Source organism: Plasmopara halstedii (assembly GCF_900000015.1).
Source record: "Plasmopara halstedii genome assembly, contig: Scaffold_3060, whole genome shotgun sequence".
In the NCBI taxonomy this organism is placed as follows: domain Eukaryota; phylum Oomycota; class Peronosporomycetes; order Peronosporales; family Peronosporaceae; genus Plasmopara; species Plasmopara halstedii.
Window position 1 is genome coordinate 924,507 of NW_020189964.1, and position 16,358 is coordinate 940,864.

At 46.4% G+C, this 16,358-nt stretch overlaps 4 protein-coding genes across 4 annotated transcripts; 1 reads left to right on the forward strand and 3 right to left on the reverse strand.

Annotated features, from left to right (window-relative positions):
* Positions 1-5,647: 5,647 nt before the first annotated feature.
* Positions 5,648-5,887, reverse strand: PHALS_06705 (uncharacterized protein; the record flags this gene model as incomplete). Its single annotated transcript, XM_024720042.1, has 2 exons — positions 5,648-5,793; positions 5,860-5,887. 2 exons carry the CDS (start codon positions 5,885-5,887, stop codon positions 5,648-5,650), a joined length of 174 nt encoding a protein of 57 aa, XP_024585281.1.
* Positions 5,888-7,534: 1,647 nt separating this feature from the next.
* Positions 7,535-7,856, reverse strand: PHALS_06706 (uncharacterized protein; the record flags this gene model as incomplete). The annotated part of the gene is made up of 2 exons (XM_024720043.1): positions 7,535-7,613; positions 7,693-7,856. The coding sequence occupies 2 exons, from the start codon at positions 7,854-7,856 to the stop codon at positions 7,535-7,537; spliced, it is 243 nt and encodes an 80-aa protein (XP_024585282.1).
* A 3,659-nt stretch (positions 7,857-11,515) lies between these two features.
* Positions 11,516-12,778, forward strand: PHALS_06707 (DNA polymerase subunit Cdc27; the record flags this gene model as incomplete). The annotated part of the gene is made up of 2 exons (XM_024720044.1): positions 11,516-12,211; positions 12,296-12,778. The coding sequence occupies 2 exons, from the start codon at positions 11,516-11,518 to the stop codon at positions 12,776-12,778; spliced, it is 1,179 nt and encodes a 392-aa protein (XP_024585283.1).
* Positions 12,779-12,914: 136 nt separating this feature from the next.
* PHALS_06708 (-like 2) lies at positions 12,915-14,379 on the reverse strand (the record flags this gene model as incomplete). The annotated part of the gene is made up of 2 exons (XM_024720046.1): positions 12,915-14,312; positions 14,377-14,379. The coding sequence occupies 2 exons, from the start codon at positions 14,377-14,379 to the stop codon at positions 12,915-12,917; spliced, it is 1,401 nt and encodes a 466-aa protein (XP_024585284.1).
* Between the last annotated feature and the right edge of the window lie 1,979 nt (positions 14,380-16,358).

The window sequence follows — 16,358 nt, forward strand, 5'->3', positions numbered from 1 at the left end:
ACTCCTCCCAACCCAGGCCGCTCATGATGAGCGTAAAGACCTTTGAGCGCAAGGATGGAGAGAGTTTCCTGCTCTGTGTGAGAGAGACCTAGATGGCTGTGACGTTTGTCATGCTCCAGACCGAGCAACAGCGTGGCGCTAGCTACCTCCAAGCTCGGGGTCGAGCGCGAGAATGGGCACTGATGTGCGGCACTTCGGTCGAAGCGGCGTTTCCTCCTGGAAAGAGCCGAAGCTGCAGCTTTCACGAGTGTTCTTGCTGCATAACCAGTCATATCGCGTGTGGTCGCGTTTCCTTGCTGCCCGACAGGGCAAGAAGGAGTTGGTGGACATTGTCCAAGAGTTGCGTTCTCTCATTCCGGTATGGCAGCCGATCCCTACCCCGAGGCGGTCTCAGTGACCGTCTTAACGGATGACCTTTGAACTGGCATGGCCGAAATGGTAGTCTTCTGTGCGGATCCGTCATATTTTGAAGAAGCATTGGATATGGCATTAAATGCCGAAATAAACTTTAAGTCGGCACGACATGCTTGGAAATAACACTCTAATAACTCGTCGGACGGGCCCGAGCCGATTGATCCTTTATGTTGAAAAAGAGGAGGGAGAGCTCCGAGCTGCCAGGCACTGCTCGAACACCCGCCGCTTTATTGTCTCTAGAGTCACCTGTCACCTTCGGACTGGTTGTCCCCTGCGCAGGGCACATTAATGATCATCGAACTGACGACCCGCTTATTATAAGTTTTCTGTTTTGTCGCGGGGAAATGATAGCGCCCTGTAGGCGCGGGGCGCCCTTCTGGGGAAGAACTGAGTTATGGTGACTTTCAAAGAGGTAGATATCAGCAGGGCCCAGCCCCGAAGAGCTCCGTGCTCTTGAACACGGAACGTGAATGCAAGCCGGGCATGCTGGTCGTGTAAGTGTCCGTGAAGGGACGTCATTATCGACTCCGGGATATCGAGCAATTATGTTCAGCGCTCTACGATAGAAGAATGTCAGCTGTATGCTGAGGCGCTGGAAGACCGGTTGAGTGACATCGTCACTGTTCGCTTAGCGACGGAGACTTGTGTTACATTGCCGAGGGTCCCTGTGGACCTCGGGGTCAAGCTCCTTGACTTTGATTGCTTGGAGCGCTGTCTAGTCTTAGATTTTGATACAAGGTATGATGGTTGGAACACCATGAGCCATAGATCGATTGAAGGTCGAAGGATTTGGGCGCTACGCGAACCTCCCTTGGTGGAGATTTGGTGAGTCATCACCACTGCTTGAAAGCAGAAGCGCTATTGGCGCGGCCACTGGACTGGAACAGTCAACGTACTGGAGAACGGAGTATTCGAGTTGTCGAGCTTCGAACGTGTATCGGACAGGAGTCCCGAGCATGGCTCGCGGGCTGAACGTGAATTGGCACGTAACCCACTGAGTGCTGGTCAAGAATCGGAGCAGTTGCTGATTTCCATGCGTGATTTGATCGGCAAAAGGCCAAGGTACGAGGCCGAGGCTCTAGTAATGGCACGTAATCACTGATGGTGGACGGGGTTGAAGCATCTAAAGCAAGGCCATTCAGATGAGCATGGAGTGGCACGTAAGTCACTGAGCGATGAAGCAGTTGCTGCATGCCGCGATTGGCATGGTCGAACGAGGTCCGAGACATCTTGGGTAAGGCCCTTCAGATGCACGTGAAGTGGCATGTGTTCACTGGAAGAAGACTGCTTAGCTAGATGCTCTTCGTCATATGTTTTATTACGAAATCAGGTCTCCAATGGAGCAGGAAATGAGGCTAAGACCGGTCGACGTTGAGTGCGTGTTCCCACTGGTCTTGCCGAGACATAGAACCTCTGTGCATAGGCAACAGCGATGCCGTATGCTAGCTGCAAGACGCCGGGCGTCGACCCTGACCCAGGACGTGTCTACCGTAGACGATAGCGCACAGCTATAAACCCTCGTCAACGGTATGGCGGTGGAGGAAGACGGCAACGTCACCCTTGAGGCTATTCCTGCGGTGGATGCTCTCCTTCAGCTGATTTAAATGTCCTTCGAAGAGTTCGAAGGCAGGCGACTTAGCCGAGGCGGTCATTATACGACCTGAAGAGGAGATCAATTTGTCGTCGCTTCTGAATGAAGCTGTCCTGGATGACATCAAGGGGTGCTGAACGCACAAGGGGATTTCGATCCTAAAGAATCCCTCGGATCCGTACATTCCTTTGGTAAAGACAATTCAAGACGTCGTCTCCGAAGACCCGTCGGTCCTACCTCCGGACCGTGGTGAGCATCGTGAGATCAAACTGGTTCCAGGAACCAAATACTGTGACACGCCAGAGGCCCCTACCCAAGGAGCAGGACTCGACGGGCAACAGGGGTATTGTGGTCTTTGTCGACCCTTTGAGTATGATGGCTTATCTTGCGGCGGTGCCGGAGACCATCGACGATGTTGGTACAGCAACGCTGTTTATTGATCGTGTTTTTCGATAACATTGACTCCCGGATTAATTGTCTCTGATAGAGACCCACGCTTCACTGGGAAGTTTTCGTCGCCAATTATCAGGGTGCTGGACACCAAGTTGACTATGTCGACAGCGGACCATCCGCAGACCGATGGTAAAACCGAGCGCGTGAATTACGTTGTTGAAGATCTCTTTTGCAGCGTCTGCGCTGCGACGGCGAGGCACTGGAGCGATATGCCGCCACTTGTGGAGTTTTCTCTAAATAATGCAGTGCATACATCTAACGGCTAAGCGCCGCTCTACGTGAACAGGCTCGTTTATCCTCGATCCCGCTGATGCCGCTATCCCATCACTCAGGGCTTGGTAGGGTAGGAATAGCGGAGCGGCCAGCTGATGTCAGCCCCCTTACTGCCCGTAAAGAAGTCGATGATTCCTGTCTACCAGACTGAAAGTCTTACGACACGTTCGCGATGCGATGGCTGAAAGCCAATACATGCAGAAAGAATGTGCAGACGGAAGAAGCAGAAGAGATGCTGAAAACTTTTAGGTCGGAGACCTGGTTTTAATTTTTGCCTGAAACACCTGCAGTTTCTGCTGTCCTAATGACAAAGCTCCGTCCACGGTTTATCGGACCTTTTATGGTCGTGGCCAAGCGGGGCCTCGTGCATACGCTAAACCTTCCGAAACAGATGCGCACCCAACCGGTCTTTATGTGGGTTTTCGTAAGCCGTACCCGGATTAGGCGCAAGTAAGCGCGGAATCATTGGCGCCAGGGCGGCACCCAAAGGCGCTCGGCCACCCAGAAGCTGAACCAGTAACTGGTTCTATGCACGGAGTGCACCGATCTCCGTTTCAACGGCGCAAGGCTATCCATCATCGCACGAAGTGACGTATTCGTCTGCGCGATGGTTAGAAGCCGCTCCGACAGAGCGCGAAAGACTTTAACATGAGGCAGTTGGTGCACAGAGTGCTCCAGGCTCTCGAGGTCTTTTGCACAGCGGTTGATGACATCGGCAACATGCTCAGGGGGGTGCCGATAACGACGAACTTTGTCCAACAAAGATTGGAGAGCATCGCGAGACATCGGACGTCGATCGACCAAGTTGTCATCGCTCGCCGCCGATTTATCTTGATGAGAACGGTGGCTTCCACTATCACGTGGAACGCCTTCTGGGTCGATGTCGTCGACAGGGTCAAACCCAATGTCTTGTAAAGTGGCGGGAATACCCAAACTCCGAGCACTCATGGGTGTTTGATGTGTCACTTCAGCAAGACTGCCCAGATGTTGTGCATACTTATGATCAGAGGGATCATGACGCTCCGCATCGTCGTACGTCTCGCGCTTCTTGGCAGTAGACCGGGAAGCCGAAGGGCCATGAGCTGAGCTCAAGCAATGGCCCCGAGCTCTGCGGTCGAATCGTAGACTCACCTGTGCGAGAGACCACTGAGCTCGCGGGAGCATGATGGTTTAATCCATGCGTCGCAGGACAACAATACGAAGGAAGGCGGCGTTGCGCCTTGAGTTTGGCAAACTCGAACCGAAGATGGCGTTTCAGGAGCACGCCCATCTCCTTGTGGCTCCGCTGTAAGTTGGACAGCGAGGAAATTTTTCGGTGCCGCTGCACCCATCTTCATCACCTGGAGCAGTTTCGCTAGGGGCGAGCACCACTGAGATCGCTCGCATTGCGGGACCAGGAGCATCTTGTACTTTGATCGCAAAGTTGAGTGCGGTACCTATCCACTGGCATTTCTTAGAGTACCAAGAAACGAGCTCGGAGAGCTTTTCGCCGGTCAAGCTCAGCTTGTGTAGTGGCCGGGGGCCCGACTACATAGATACCTAACTATCGAGTGGTCGCGTCTTTCGCTTCAGTTGCGGATATCACCGTGCGAAAGTCGTATTCTACATGAGGGTTGAGAACCGACCGTGGTTGCGAGCGCATGAGAGCCGCCATGTGGGCAGCCTCCAAGTGCTGCTCCTGTGCCTCGTCAAGGCGATTGGTAATAATAACACTTCTCCCGGAAGACGAGAGGGGGGAAACAGACACGGTGTCCGCAAGGTTCGAGCAGGGCTTACGTCGCGCCGTTGGCGCATCTCACCTGGGAACGGAGTATTCGTCTCGTAGTCGACTTCCTTCAAATCCTCGACGAGGACTCCGACGCTCGTGGCGGGTGCGGTGAACAGTGCACGGTTTCCGAGAGCTTGAGATGCGCTTTCCTAGAAGCCGTGGATGTACTGTCCGCAGTTACCACGCATGTTGAGGATGAAGAAGGGCTCTGCCCGCGGGTGCTCTCGAAACCTGCGAGGCTGGGTGTTTTTCGTGTCAGAGACACAGGGCTCGTTGAGCAGAGAATGCGTGAAGAAGGCCCTGGGGACGTAAGGGTGTGCTAGAAACGCGATCCTCGTACGAGGCGACAGTTAAATGTGAATTGTGGGTACCTAAAATTTTAATGGGGGGAATCTAACGGGGGTTACACGTGCCCAGGTATAAAAGGATGGGTCACACAATATGGTGTGCCCGTTCAAATGTGTGGTTTACACAGGTCGGTGTCATTACAATGGTGTGGCCACACCGTAACAAGAAGCCACTACGTGGCGGAACTGCCTGTAGTTATGCATATTAATAAGGTTTTACTATTTAATCAGGAAAACCTACAGGTTAAGATATAGTCGCTCTACCGCAGTTAAAATAGACAGATACAGCTTCAATTCTGAACGAAAGAGTACAATTACCTTGGGTTAAGGTTTTGGGTACTCTTGAAGGTAGCGGATTGCGATCCGCTACACTCTTACTGACTCTAGTATAGAACGTAAGGTCGGTGACCTTAGCTTAGCTACCTTTAAGCAAAGAGCTACGGCAGCGCCGCTGCATACCCCGTCATAGATGCATCCAAGAATCTACCGTCCTCGCAGCGGTATTGAGCTGTTGTCGTATGGAAAAATTTAAATGCAGTATCCAAAACATTTAATTCGATATACTAGCAGAAGATGCAATTATTTCTCAGCTGGAAGACAGGGACTACTGACTGGACGGCGATATATTTTGTTGTTGACGGGCCGTAAGGAAGTGCGGCACGAGACGATTAATACATCGCCTAGCTTTGCAGTTGGTGGTACATGGAGTAAAGGATTATAAAGCTATCGTCTTGGAAGGGAAAATGAATCCTCAGGAAAAAAACGAGGGCAAAGGATTCAAAGCTGCAGGTGCATGATATTTTATAGTGTAGGAGAAGAGAATACAAGTCGATCAAGGGTACCAATCCATTTCGATTGTAGACCGGCAAGATCCACAAAAGTGGCACTCCTCACAAGCCGAACGAAGCAAAGATCCAATATCAGGACGTGAGTCGGTAGAAAACCAGCTATAATCGAAGACCTCAGGCCTTCATAGATACTTAGCTCAGTTTTGATTTTTTTAAAACACGTACAGCAAATCTCTGCATTCGGGATAAGCATGATGTCTTGAAGGGAGCTGTACGCGCTCGCGTAGATGTATTCAAATAAACTTACTCATTACACATTCATTTCTACAAATTTAGTTCGATAAAAGCACTGGTACTGATTAGGGCGATGTAACTTCGTAACGAAGACTTCCGCGAGACACGTGAGCTGTTAGCCTCAGCTTCCTAAGTCTAGAAAAACGTTTTGATCTTAGATTGGCTGATATATCATATATAATTATATTTTTTGTTACTCTGTAATCAGCAAACTGAATCATTACTCTCTTCCGAGCTCTCAGTTTCGCTTCTTGGTGAAGCGCACGATTCCAACGTATGTGCTTACATCGTGAGTAATATTTGACCCAACAAAGCACAGCCTCTCAGTGGTTTCTCGGACGGCAAGATCAGCTGCGGCGACGTCAGTCGCTGCTGCTGAAATTGTACTGGGGTTGGGTGGCTGTACCGAGGACGTAATGACTTAATGTGTTCTTTGGATTTGAAAAGGGCTCGTTGCCGTTCTATTTGCAGTTTCATAGGCGACTAGCTGAAATGTCAGTCAATGCTTGACTGTGTGAAGCTCAAGGCGCGGTGTCAAATTACTCGATCTCTCATCTAGCCCAAACAAATATAAAAAGCGATGTCCATATACATAAGTCTGCTGCCCTCGTTGTAGAGAAAATCTTGAGCCTAGAATAAGTAATGGTCACTTCGAAGTGGAGCGCGATGCGCCCTCAGACCGCTTAATAGAAGTAAGCAATGGTAGAGGGTGTGTCACATAATGAGCGTCGCTGATGCCAAATTAATATTACATCAGTGGGGTCTCGATCTTCCAGTATTCACAAATATACAAAGTACTCGTCATCCTACCGCCTCCCCTCAGAGGGGGCTCACTGTTGGATGGATTATCTCAAGGAACCCACCCAACTCAGCACCAAAAAGCTGCATTGGAGCAGAAGGTAGCTTAGCTACAGAGGTTCTGTCTTCCTGTAACACATCTTTACCTAAAACACTACGCTCCTCATTCGGCAAATCATAATGATTATGATCGACATTGCTGAGAAGGCTTAATAAAATCAACATCGAAACCCACGCAGCTATCTGTCAAAAGCAGGCTGACCAATGACGTTGGAGCATTCGGCATGAGCTTCACACATTGACATGATTCAAACGTAAGCATGCAAGCGTTTACTGGGTTTTATATTTAAGCCACCTGTACATCTCAAATATCCACAGCTTTATCTCCGACTCGAGAAGTCTAACGTGTTCCTCGTACACATCCTTTTTGTATTAAAGATCTCAACATCGGATACAACCACTCCTAGAAGTCAAGCGAATATATGCTTTGATACAGCAAGCCATGAGATAGGAGGTAGTGGTGTATATAAGCAAATGATTGCAGTAAACGAAATCAAGCTAGAGAACCTTGCTTTACAGAGCTATCGAATAGAAACCTACTGGTTGCGCCTGATTCGTATGGCGTAAGGATGCATTGTCGATCCGATTGCGCTATGCAATAACTCTTAACTCGGGCGACGTGGAAGCACGTCTGTCACCATATCGAGACTGCTTAACTTTTACATTGTCGCGTAGAATGAAAGTTAGTATTTCGCCATTCTCTTAGCAAACTGTAGTGGCAATGTTGCAATTTGCGATATTGCGAGATCTATACTATCTTGGCTACGAGCCTAGTAGATGTACCTTGGTCTGGAAAGGTATACTGTTGGGCAAGCAGCCCTAAGCCGCTATCTGCACATTTAAACAAACAATACTTAAATGTGAGAACGCACGTTTGCCAATCAGCATCAATTTGAAGCAGGGTACTTTTGTGGTAAAAATGACGAATCACAATCGACAGGAAATCGTCGTCCAAATCCAAAAGCGCACGTCACAGGCTTTGCTGAGGAATCAATAATTTTGCCGCTTCTATAATCATCCAAAAAAATTGATAATCCTTTTGAATCATGACTGGTGTGCCGCGTTAGCATCATTTACACCACACTTGTGTAAGTACCGAACCACTATTGTAATGAGCTACAATTAGACACTACATGAAGGTACATCTATGTATCTACTGTATGCTCGGTGGGATTGATAAAAAAGATTAGATTATGGTGTTCCCAAACGCAAATATGACAACTTATATGAAGTCACCAGCATTCTGTAACACAGAATGCTGAATCCTACTTCATAATTTGCACTGGTGACGAGACCAACCTGTCTCTGTCTCTAAAAGTGGGAGGCGTAGACCAGTCACTTCTACTGAACACTTTCCACGAGCTTGGAAGTTCAAGCTTTTTGAAGCTCAAGCTTTGCACACCCAACATCTTGTAGGAGTTCAAGTTGAGTTTTAAAGTTTAGCGTATTTTAAATTGCACAAATCAAAAACACAGCATTTTATCAGTAAGCTCTTCGTAACCCTGGGGGTGTTTTGCATGGAAGCTAGAGAGCTATTTAATTTAGTTGCAAAGCAGCCTGAAAGGCCTTAGTCGTTCTTCTTCCCTCCAAGTCTGGACTATCCTTCTCCCTCCACGCCAGAACTCGCTTTCTCGTCGCACAAGCGTGTGTGTCGTGTTTCAAGGACTGTTTGAAGCAGCGGCCTCTTCCAAATGTCAAAAATATGTTTTTGATCAGGCAGTGGTCAATCTACTTTGAGCTGGATTTTCGGGGGATCTGAACGGATCTCATGCGCTCTGACAACAAGATGTCTTCAACGCCAAAGGCACATTTCCTACTCTGTTGCATAGCCTATTATGACGCATACACTCGAAAACAGCTCGTCAGTGATTAATACGAGTGTCCATATCTAATCTTACAGAAATGATCAAATATACCGTCGACATAGTCGAAGTCTAAGAACCAGCATCACCAGACGGTCAAATGATCTGGTCTGTTATAAAGCATCTGAGGCATAATCCAGATCGGCGGACCGTCCATTAAACCACTTCAATTTGCTCTTCTATTCGTGTTTTATGTGAGCATCTCCGAAGCGGGTCATCCCTTACATATCTAATCTGACAGAAATGAGCGAATATACTGTCAACATAGTCTACATACATTAGGAAGTCTTAGCACCAGCATCACCAGACGGTCAAATGATCTGGTGTGTTATACAGTATCTGAGGCACAATCAGTATTTCAGATCGGCGGGCCGTCTATTAGACCACTTCGATTTGCTCTTCTTGTCGTGGTTTATGGGAGCATCTCCGAAGCGGGTCATCCCTTTCAAGAAGCAAAATGAAACTGAGCATGCTTTTGGGGTCACCATCCGTGACCTGAAAAGAGCTGTGGGCCTAGCGTAATGTTTATATAGTGTCTGCCAAGGACGTAAAACTCGTGAGAAATCCAATACTTAGCGACGCATCATAGAGAATGTCATGATCTGGACACGTTCTTTACATCCCATTCTTTATCGTCAGCACCACAACATATGGCTATGGAAGCATTATTTTTCTCTGTCGGTATCGGGTAAGATGATAATCGCCGACTTGTTATATTACCCACTGAAAATCATCTGAGCCAGATACCAAAGTGACTGCTTTGGAATATTTTCCGGGATACTCTTAAGGATTCTACGACGTCGTAATTACGCAAACATTACGATTCCATCTTGGAGAATGTTGGATAACGGGTTTATGATTCACGCCACAAGTATCCGGACAAATTGTCTCATCGTGAGCTTGTTGAATCCATTAAGCTTGTTGTTCTTCATGCAATTGCGATGAATTTTGATGAAGCGAGCGGTTTTACGAAAGGACAGCCCAGCTTATATATATTCGATTGGTCGGCAGTAAAATATGGCTTTTCTCGATTGATGCTGATTGCAGCACACATTTCGGAGTGCCCTTGATGTATGTTCGCATTCTAGTGAGCGTTTTGTGAGTACGATATAATCTACACCCCCCTTTTGTCCCTTATCGTCATTTGAAAACAAATTCAATCACAATATTCGATTGCTGGATGTTCTGCTAACCGATGGGCATGACAAATAGCCCTCCGTCAGTGAATACATGATGATCGGACGATATTCTAGTGTTATCACTCGATTCAAAAGTTGCATTACGCAACGTCCTTCGGGTCTATGTGCTCTTCACCAAATTAACCACAGAAAGCGCTAAAATGTAAGCAGCCTATTCGATGTCGCGCATGCATTTCTAGTGCATCTTTAAGTCCAGGCAAATTTATTGAAGAGTAACTGTCGAAAGGATACAACTCGGTGGCGTGCGTTTGAAACTATGCTCCAGTGGGTGCTATACGAAGCTGCCACTAATTGATTACATTCAGCTCAAGCGTCCTGATCAAGCTCCTTCCGCATCCTGGTGGATTACAGCTGCTGTATTGTGCCCATTGTTTAAAGCATGTAATTTTGTTTTGGCCACACTGCAAACTCCAGAGTTGGTGATTTCCTAACGACGAACCAAGATTCGCAACCTGGTAATAAATATTACCTGGTAATAAATATTTCTGACAACACCTCTAAATCAAAATGGTTGCTTTCGACAATTCGCACAATTCATTGCTGCTAAGCCAGAAGCTCGTTAATAATATGTCGTTGTAGTACGTGCAATAGCTTTTGAATGACCTTGCTTTTTTTCAAGCTGAGCTCATCAATGAAAACGTTGCTGTTCCTCCTGTGCTGCCCAGAGAGCCTGCGAGGATGCGATAAGGGAAAATCATTTCCTTCGTTATCAATACTTACTGAAACGGGGCTACACGTACCCTGGTATGAAGGGGTGGGTAATACAAGATGGTGTGACCATGGCTACACCTTAACAAGGAGCCACTACGTGGCGGGACTGCCTGTCGTTGTGCAATTTAATTAGGTTTTACTATTTGATTAGGATAACCTAGAGTTTTAGATATAGGCGGCTCTACCGCAAATAAAATAGATAAATGCAGGTTGGATTTTGAACAGAAGAGTGTAGTTGCCTTGGGTTAAGGTTGTGGTTGCTCTTGGAGTTAGCGGATTGCGATCCGCTTCACTCATACCGGTTCTAATATAGAACGTAAGGTCGGTGACTTTAGCTTAGCTTCCTCTAAGCAAAGAGCTACGGCAGCCCCGCTGCACTTATTGTGCTCAGTTTGCAACGTTTTGGAGTGAGGAGCCAGTCACACACATTAAGAAGATCACGGAACTTTGCATGATCAATACCAGACAAGGGATTTTTGAGTTCAGAAAGCATTTCTGAATTATAACCACATGACGATGTCTATCGATGCTTAGAATATATGAAGAACCGCTCAATAGACTTTGCCAGCGGGTGGTCTATTGACTTCTCTAACACTACCTCGTCAGGTCGGATTTCTCACTTTTGAACGGGCGAAGAATCCAACCGCACAGCATTGAGCAGTTCGTTTAAGGCATTTTCCAAGCCAAAAATACGATGTCCTTTTAGAAAATTCTATGATATGCCAAATACGTGTCATACGCCAGATCCCGGTGTGTCATAACCAGCTTCATTTATAAATATAGTAAAAGTCATATCTTATGACGCCTGGCCCAGTCCCTTACCAAAGCTCGGGAGGATAGCACCCGAACGCCAAAGCAGTAATGACTTTGAACCCCACAATTATATATGTTGATAAGTTCGCTTTTGGTTACGTGCGAACTTTACACAATCATATTCTACCAAGCTATTTTGCAGGTATGGAACGCTGCTTCGAAGAGATCTCCTCGGCGGTGCTGGACGCAGGCGAGCTCATTTCGTACCGCACACTCGGTATTCGATCGGAAACTTCAAACTCTGTCAGTATTGATGCACTCGATAATTTTCTCGCTAACAACGACACCGTCAAGTCTTTGCAGCTGCTGATCGAGCGCGTGGCCGTCGACAGTGATGACAACCGTCTAAAACCGGCGGCAGCCAAGCATGACCCAAGGTCTCGCATCATATCATTTGCGCTAGGTAATCAGACAGACAGAAATGGCTTATTCTGCAAACAGACGTATGCGCTCTACAACAAGTCATATTTTGCAGAAGATGTCGCTGCTCAAGTGAGCGCCATAGCCACAGTCTGCTATGCTCAAGAGCGCCAGGTGCGCAACAAAGTGCTTAGTAGCTTAGTAAAGCATGAACCGTTGTCTACATCTGCCAAAGCGCTGTATGCGAGCAGCATTAAGTGTAAAGAGGCAACGACGCGTCAGTGCTTTGGGGATCAAGGAGAAGAGACCATCTCAGCCTTCGATGGCATAAATGTGCCAGCAACAAACGGCAAGGTGTCGTCTTCTTCGTTCTTCAAGCGTAGTGAAAAGATGGGATCGGTTGAAAAGCGTGGCTCAGTGAGGAAGGGAGGGTCCAAGACAAGTAGCCAGCCCAAAGTGACGAAATTGGATATGAGTAACGTGCTAACTGTGGATAGTGATGACGATGATGATGTTGACGATGATGAAGATGAGACAACAGATGCTCCTGTATTTATCAAAAAGCGCGTAACTAACAAGAGGATAATCAGTGATGATGAAGATGACGAGGCTGAACTGCCGGCCGTCAAAGAATCAAATACTTCGTTGCCAAAGAGTCGCAACGTCAAGCGAAAACTAAATGCTTCGCCAGTAGAGGCAAAGAAAGCACTACAAGATGAGGAACCGGATGAAGATGTACGACGGAAACAAGGTGTGTTGTCTAAAGTTGAGGATGACGAGTCTGAAGAGGAGCCTATTATTGCGACAAAGAGACAAGTACTCGTTTCGAAGACTCGTATCAATGAACAAGGTTATATGGTCACGGAGAAATCTTATCAGGAGGTCGAACTAACGCCGGACGAGATCGAAAACGAGCGGAAAGCTGCGAAAAAGAAGAAACGAAAAAATATTGCTGTGGAAAACGCTGCCAAGGCAAAAAAGGAGGCCAAACAGCAAAGCGGGCTGCCTAGACAGCGTGACTTGCGCTCTTTCTTCTCAAATAAGTAATCGCTAACATAATCCTTTCAGGAACTATAAGAAATGCAGAAAATTGCATTTTTTAAGTGAAATTTCATTTTTTATAGGTCAATCAAGGCACATGGAAGCGGGGCATGCATTGCGTGACCATACTGGCACTTTCTTTCTACTGCTCCATATCCTGATCCTCGTTTTCTTCTTCATCATCAACTTCATGGAACATGAACTCGCGTTGATATTCCATAAGGAACTGTGTGGAACGCTTAACGTCGGCAAACAGCGAGTAGACGCGCTTGATATCGGGCACATCTACCTCAGTACCCTTGCGTTTTGAGCATACAAGTGAAGCCGTGATGATCATTTGGATAGCATATCGTAGCGATGTTTCCACGGCAATACGCGTAAGCAAGTCCTTCGCCTCTTCCGTCATTTCTACGTCCTCTTCTTCACACCGAATGATGAGAATCTTGCGCATTTCCGACTCGCTGTACGGTTTTGTAGGAATGATCATAAGTCGGTCTAAGAGGTCAATAGGAATACCGTGTGGACTCTTGTAATTAGTACCGCGAATACGAGTAATGCCACGGTTCGTTGCAATTATGAGCACGGGAGCCATGTCGCTTTCAAGCGCACGGTTGAGCCAAGAAAAGCATTCAATGTCCAGCATATGAACTTCATCGATAAATAACACACCTGGTACAATCGCTGCCTTTCCTTCTTCTCGCCACTCGGCAACCTTCGTGTCAATCTGTTCACGGACTTCGTCCTTGATCTCACCCGTATCACCGGCAAACAGCGCAAGAAAACCTTGTGACCGTGAGTTAATGACATCAATTTCGTGGAGTGACACCACGTGGACCACTTCCTTTCGCTTCTGCAATTCGCCCTCTGGACATTGCACAAAACGAGTTTGCGCTCCCATGGCATCATAATCACGAGAGCGAGTAAACGATCGTCCGAGCTTGGAAATCTTGCCTGATTCTTTGTTGATGGTAATCACATCACCAGCTTCAACCTTTTCCTTGGTTAACGAGTCAATCATCTTGGCTCCAAGATCGTACACAGTCTCCATCTCGGTTGTGCGAAGCGTAAGTCTACCAACTTTGTCTCCTACACCACCGGTGGGAGTGTCTACCTGAATTTCTACGACTTCTCCCTCAATAATTTCTGTCTCCTCCATTATTCTTACGCCAATAGAGCGACGAAAAGCCTGCGTCAAAGCTTCTGTCTTGCTCATCTCTAGTGAAAAGACCTCACTACCCGCAATAGTCGTAAATGGCGTGTCTTCTCCTAGCGCCTGTGCAATGCCCATAGCAATCGCCGTCTTGCCTGTGCCGGGCTTTCCGGCCAACAAGATAGCCCGGCCAGCAATGTTACCCTGTTCAATCATCTTGGCCACAATACCCGCCGCTTTACGCGCTTCAGTCTGACCTACCATACCTTGAGAGGACATGCGCGGCTCGAGACTATCATCGAGGCCCAAGCCGCGGATATGCGAGTGTGCGCCAATGCGCTCGATGCGCGTGATATCTTTGATTTCAGCTTGTGTTTTGACTGTACCTGACTGTGTGGATCACATGAGTGCTTTATAGCTACGAAATGCAGTGACAGAAGCTTAAGTCGCGTACCATGTTAAGCAATGTGTAATTGAGGTGACTAGATTGACACTTGTGACTTTTGAATCTTAAAGTGTCTTAGGAGTGAGTATCTTTGGAGCCAAGGGATGGGCTTCGCAAATAAGTACGATTCCAGATTGATTTAAAAAAGTTTTTGAACACCAGCAAATTTACAAAGCTTCGATATCAAGTCACATACATTTTATCGCTTTTCAAATGTCATCTTTTCTATTTGTACATCAAACACTACGATACAGTATTATATACGATGTGTTGGAGCGCTGTAGCATGTACGTTGATTACGTTGATACCAAAGATCTTGGAAATTATAGCAGAGGCGGAGTTATGTTTATCGCTTTATTGTATTTGGTCGCAGCGCTGATACATCGATTTCATGGAGATTGACGACTTATTAGTGTTTTGCACCACTAAGTCAATACTGCTCTCCCAGCGAGTCTCAGCCCAACTGAGCATAGCATGGTCTTGAGACCTGAACTTTTGGTCAACTCAATTTGTTCGTCCATGAGCCTCCGAAAGTTGCGGCATTGGAAACTATTGAAGACTAAGTGTAGAGGGCATCATACTGCGCTGTGTCATATATTGGTTAACTATCTCTCCTTACAAAACCGTGTGTTGTGAGCTGGGATCCAGAAGTATGCTTATGAAATTCAACCTTTGATTAATCCCGTCTTAAGCAAAATTTAATTTCTTGAAAGGCGCCCACTGCTCCAGTGTTAAAACCTTGGAATGAAGATAGCTATTCTTGCTGACTTAAGTTCATACAAGTATAATACAATCGAATTAACTAATTTGATATATATGATTTCTATAAATGGTTTATGAAGAAAATTTGGTCAAGAAAATTTATACCGAACTTTACTATGAAGAACATGCTGCGAAAGGGTTGTTGTGCGCCTCGCATGAAGGAAGCTTTGATTCAACTAGCTCGTGTTAACAAACACAGCTGGTGAGGTCACTCGCTCCACCCTGGTGCGAAAACCGCAGCCTCCCAAATAGCTAAGAACTTCTCTTCTCTTGATTCAAGTGTGACGTATATTTTGAAGAAAGTATGGCTGGGGCTAATTCTCGATATATCGGCTCTAATATTCACGAGAATAGATACTATGAATGTATTGGGGAGAGTGCAATTAGTTGCTGTGTACTTTGCTTACAAGCAGCTTTGATTTTAAGAGTCTGCGCCGGCAACCGCACAGATGTTGGTTTTGTGCGCTACAACCAGGACTTGTTATCTGGATTGCTCTATTAATTCAAGTATACATATATGTTTGAACTAGACTAGCATTAAATATCTATATTAACAGTCACTTAACTATAGCTGTCTTACTTTTTTGACGTGTCTAGCTGCTCACGTGAGATACGAATTCCCCCTTTTTGGAGTTCCATTATCGTCATAAATACCGATAGCTCGGTCTTATTGATTATTTGCAGTCGCACCAAAGTATTGCAATTGATACGATTGAACTCAATGAATAAGGAATAAGCAAACGATATTGTAGTACTGACTCCCCCCATTAAGAAATAGACTTATCTGAAGCTCTCACTCATTTCTTTTTGAAGACACTGCGTAAGCTATGACGACAGCCACTACCCATGGGGTAAATCACCGGTACTTTACCGCGCCTGCTTCTCAGAGCTCGCTCAAATTGAAGGCTTCCTTCTGTGCACCAAAAAAAATATAATATGCAGCGGGGCTGCCGTAGCAAAACGCTTGAGGAAGGATACTTTAGGTCACCGACCTTTCGTTCTTTACAAGAACCAAGTATGAGTTAGCGGACAACAATCTGCTTACTACAAGAGTGATTATTGCCTTCCCAGGGCTAATCGACTCTCCGGTTTAAATTCCAAACTGATTTTTTTTATTTATTTATCCAAAGTTTAAAAGTTTAGATTTTCCTAAATATACCAGATATATACGGTAAAATCTAAATACATGCATAACTACTGGCTACCTAGCCCCGTACCGTATTCTTGTT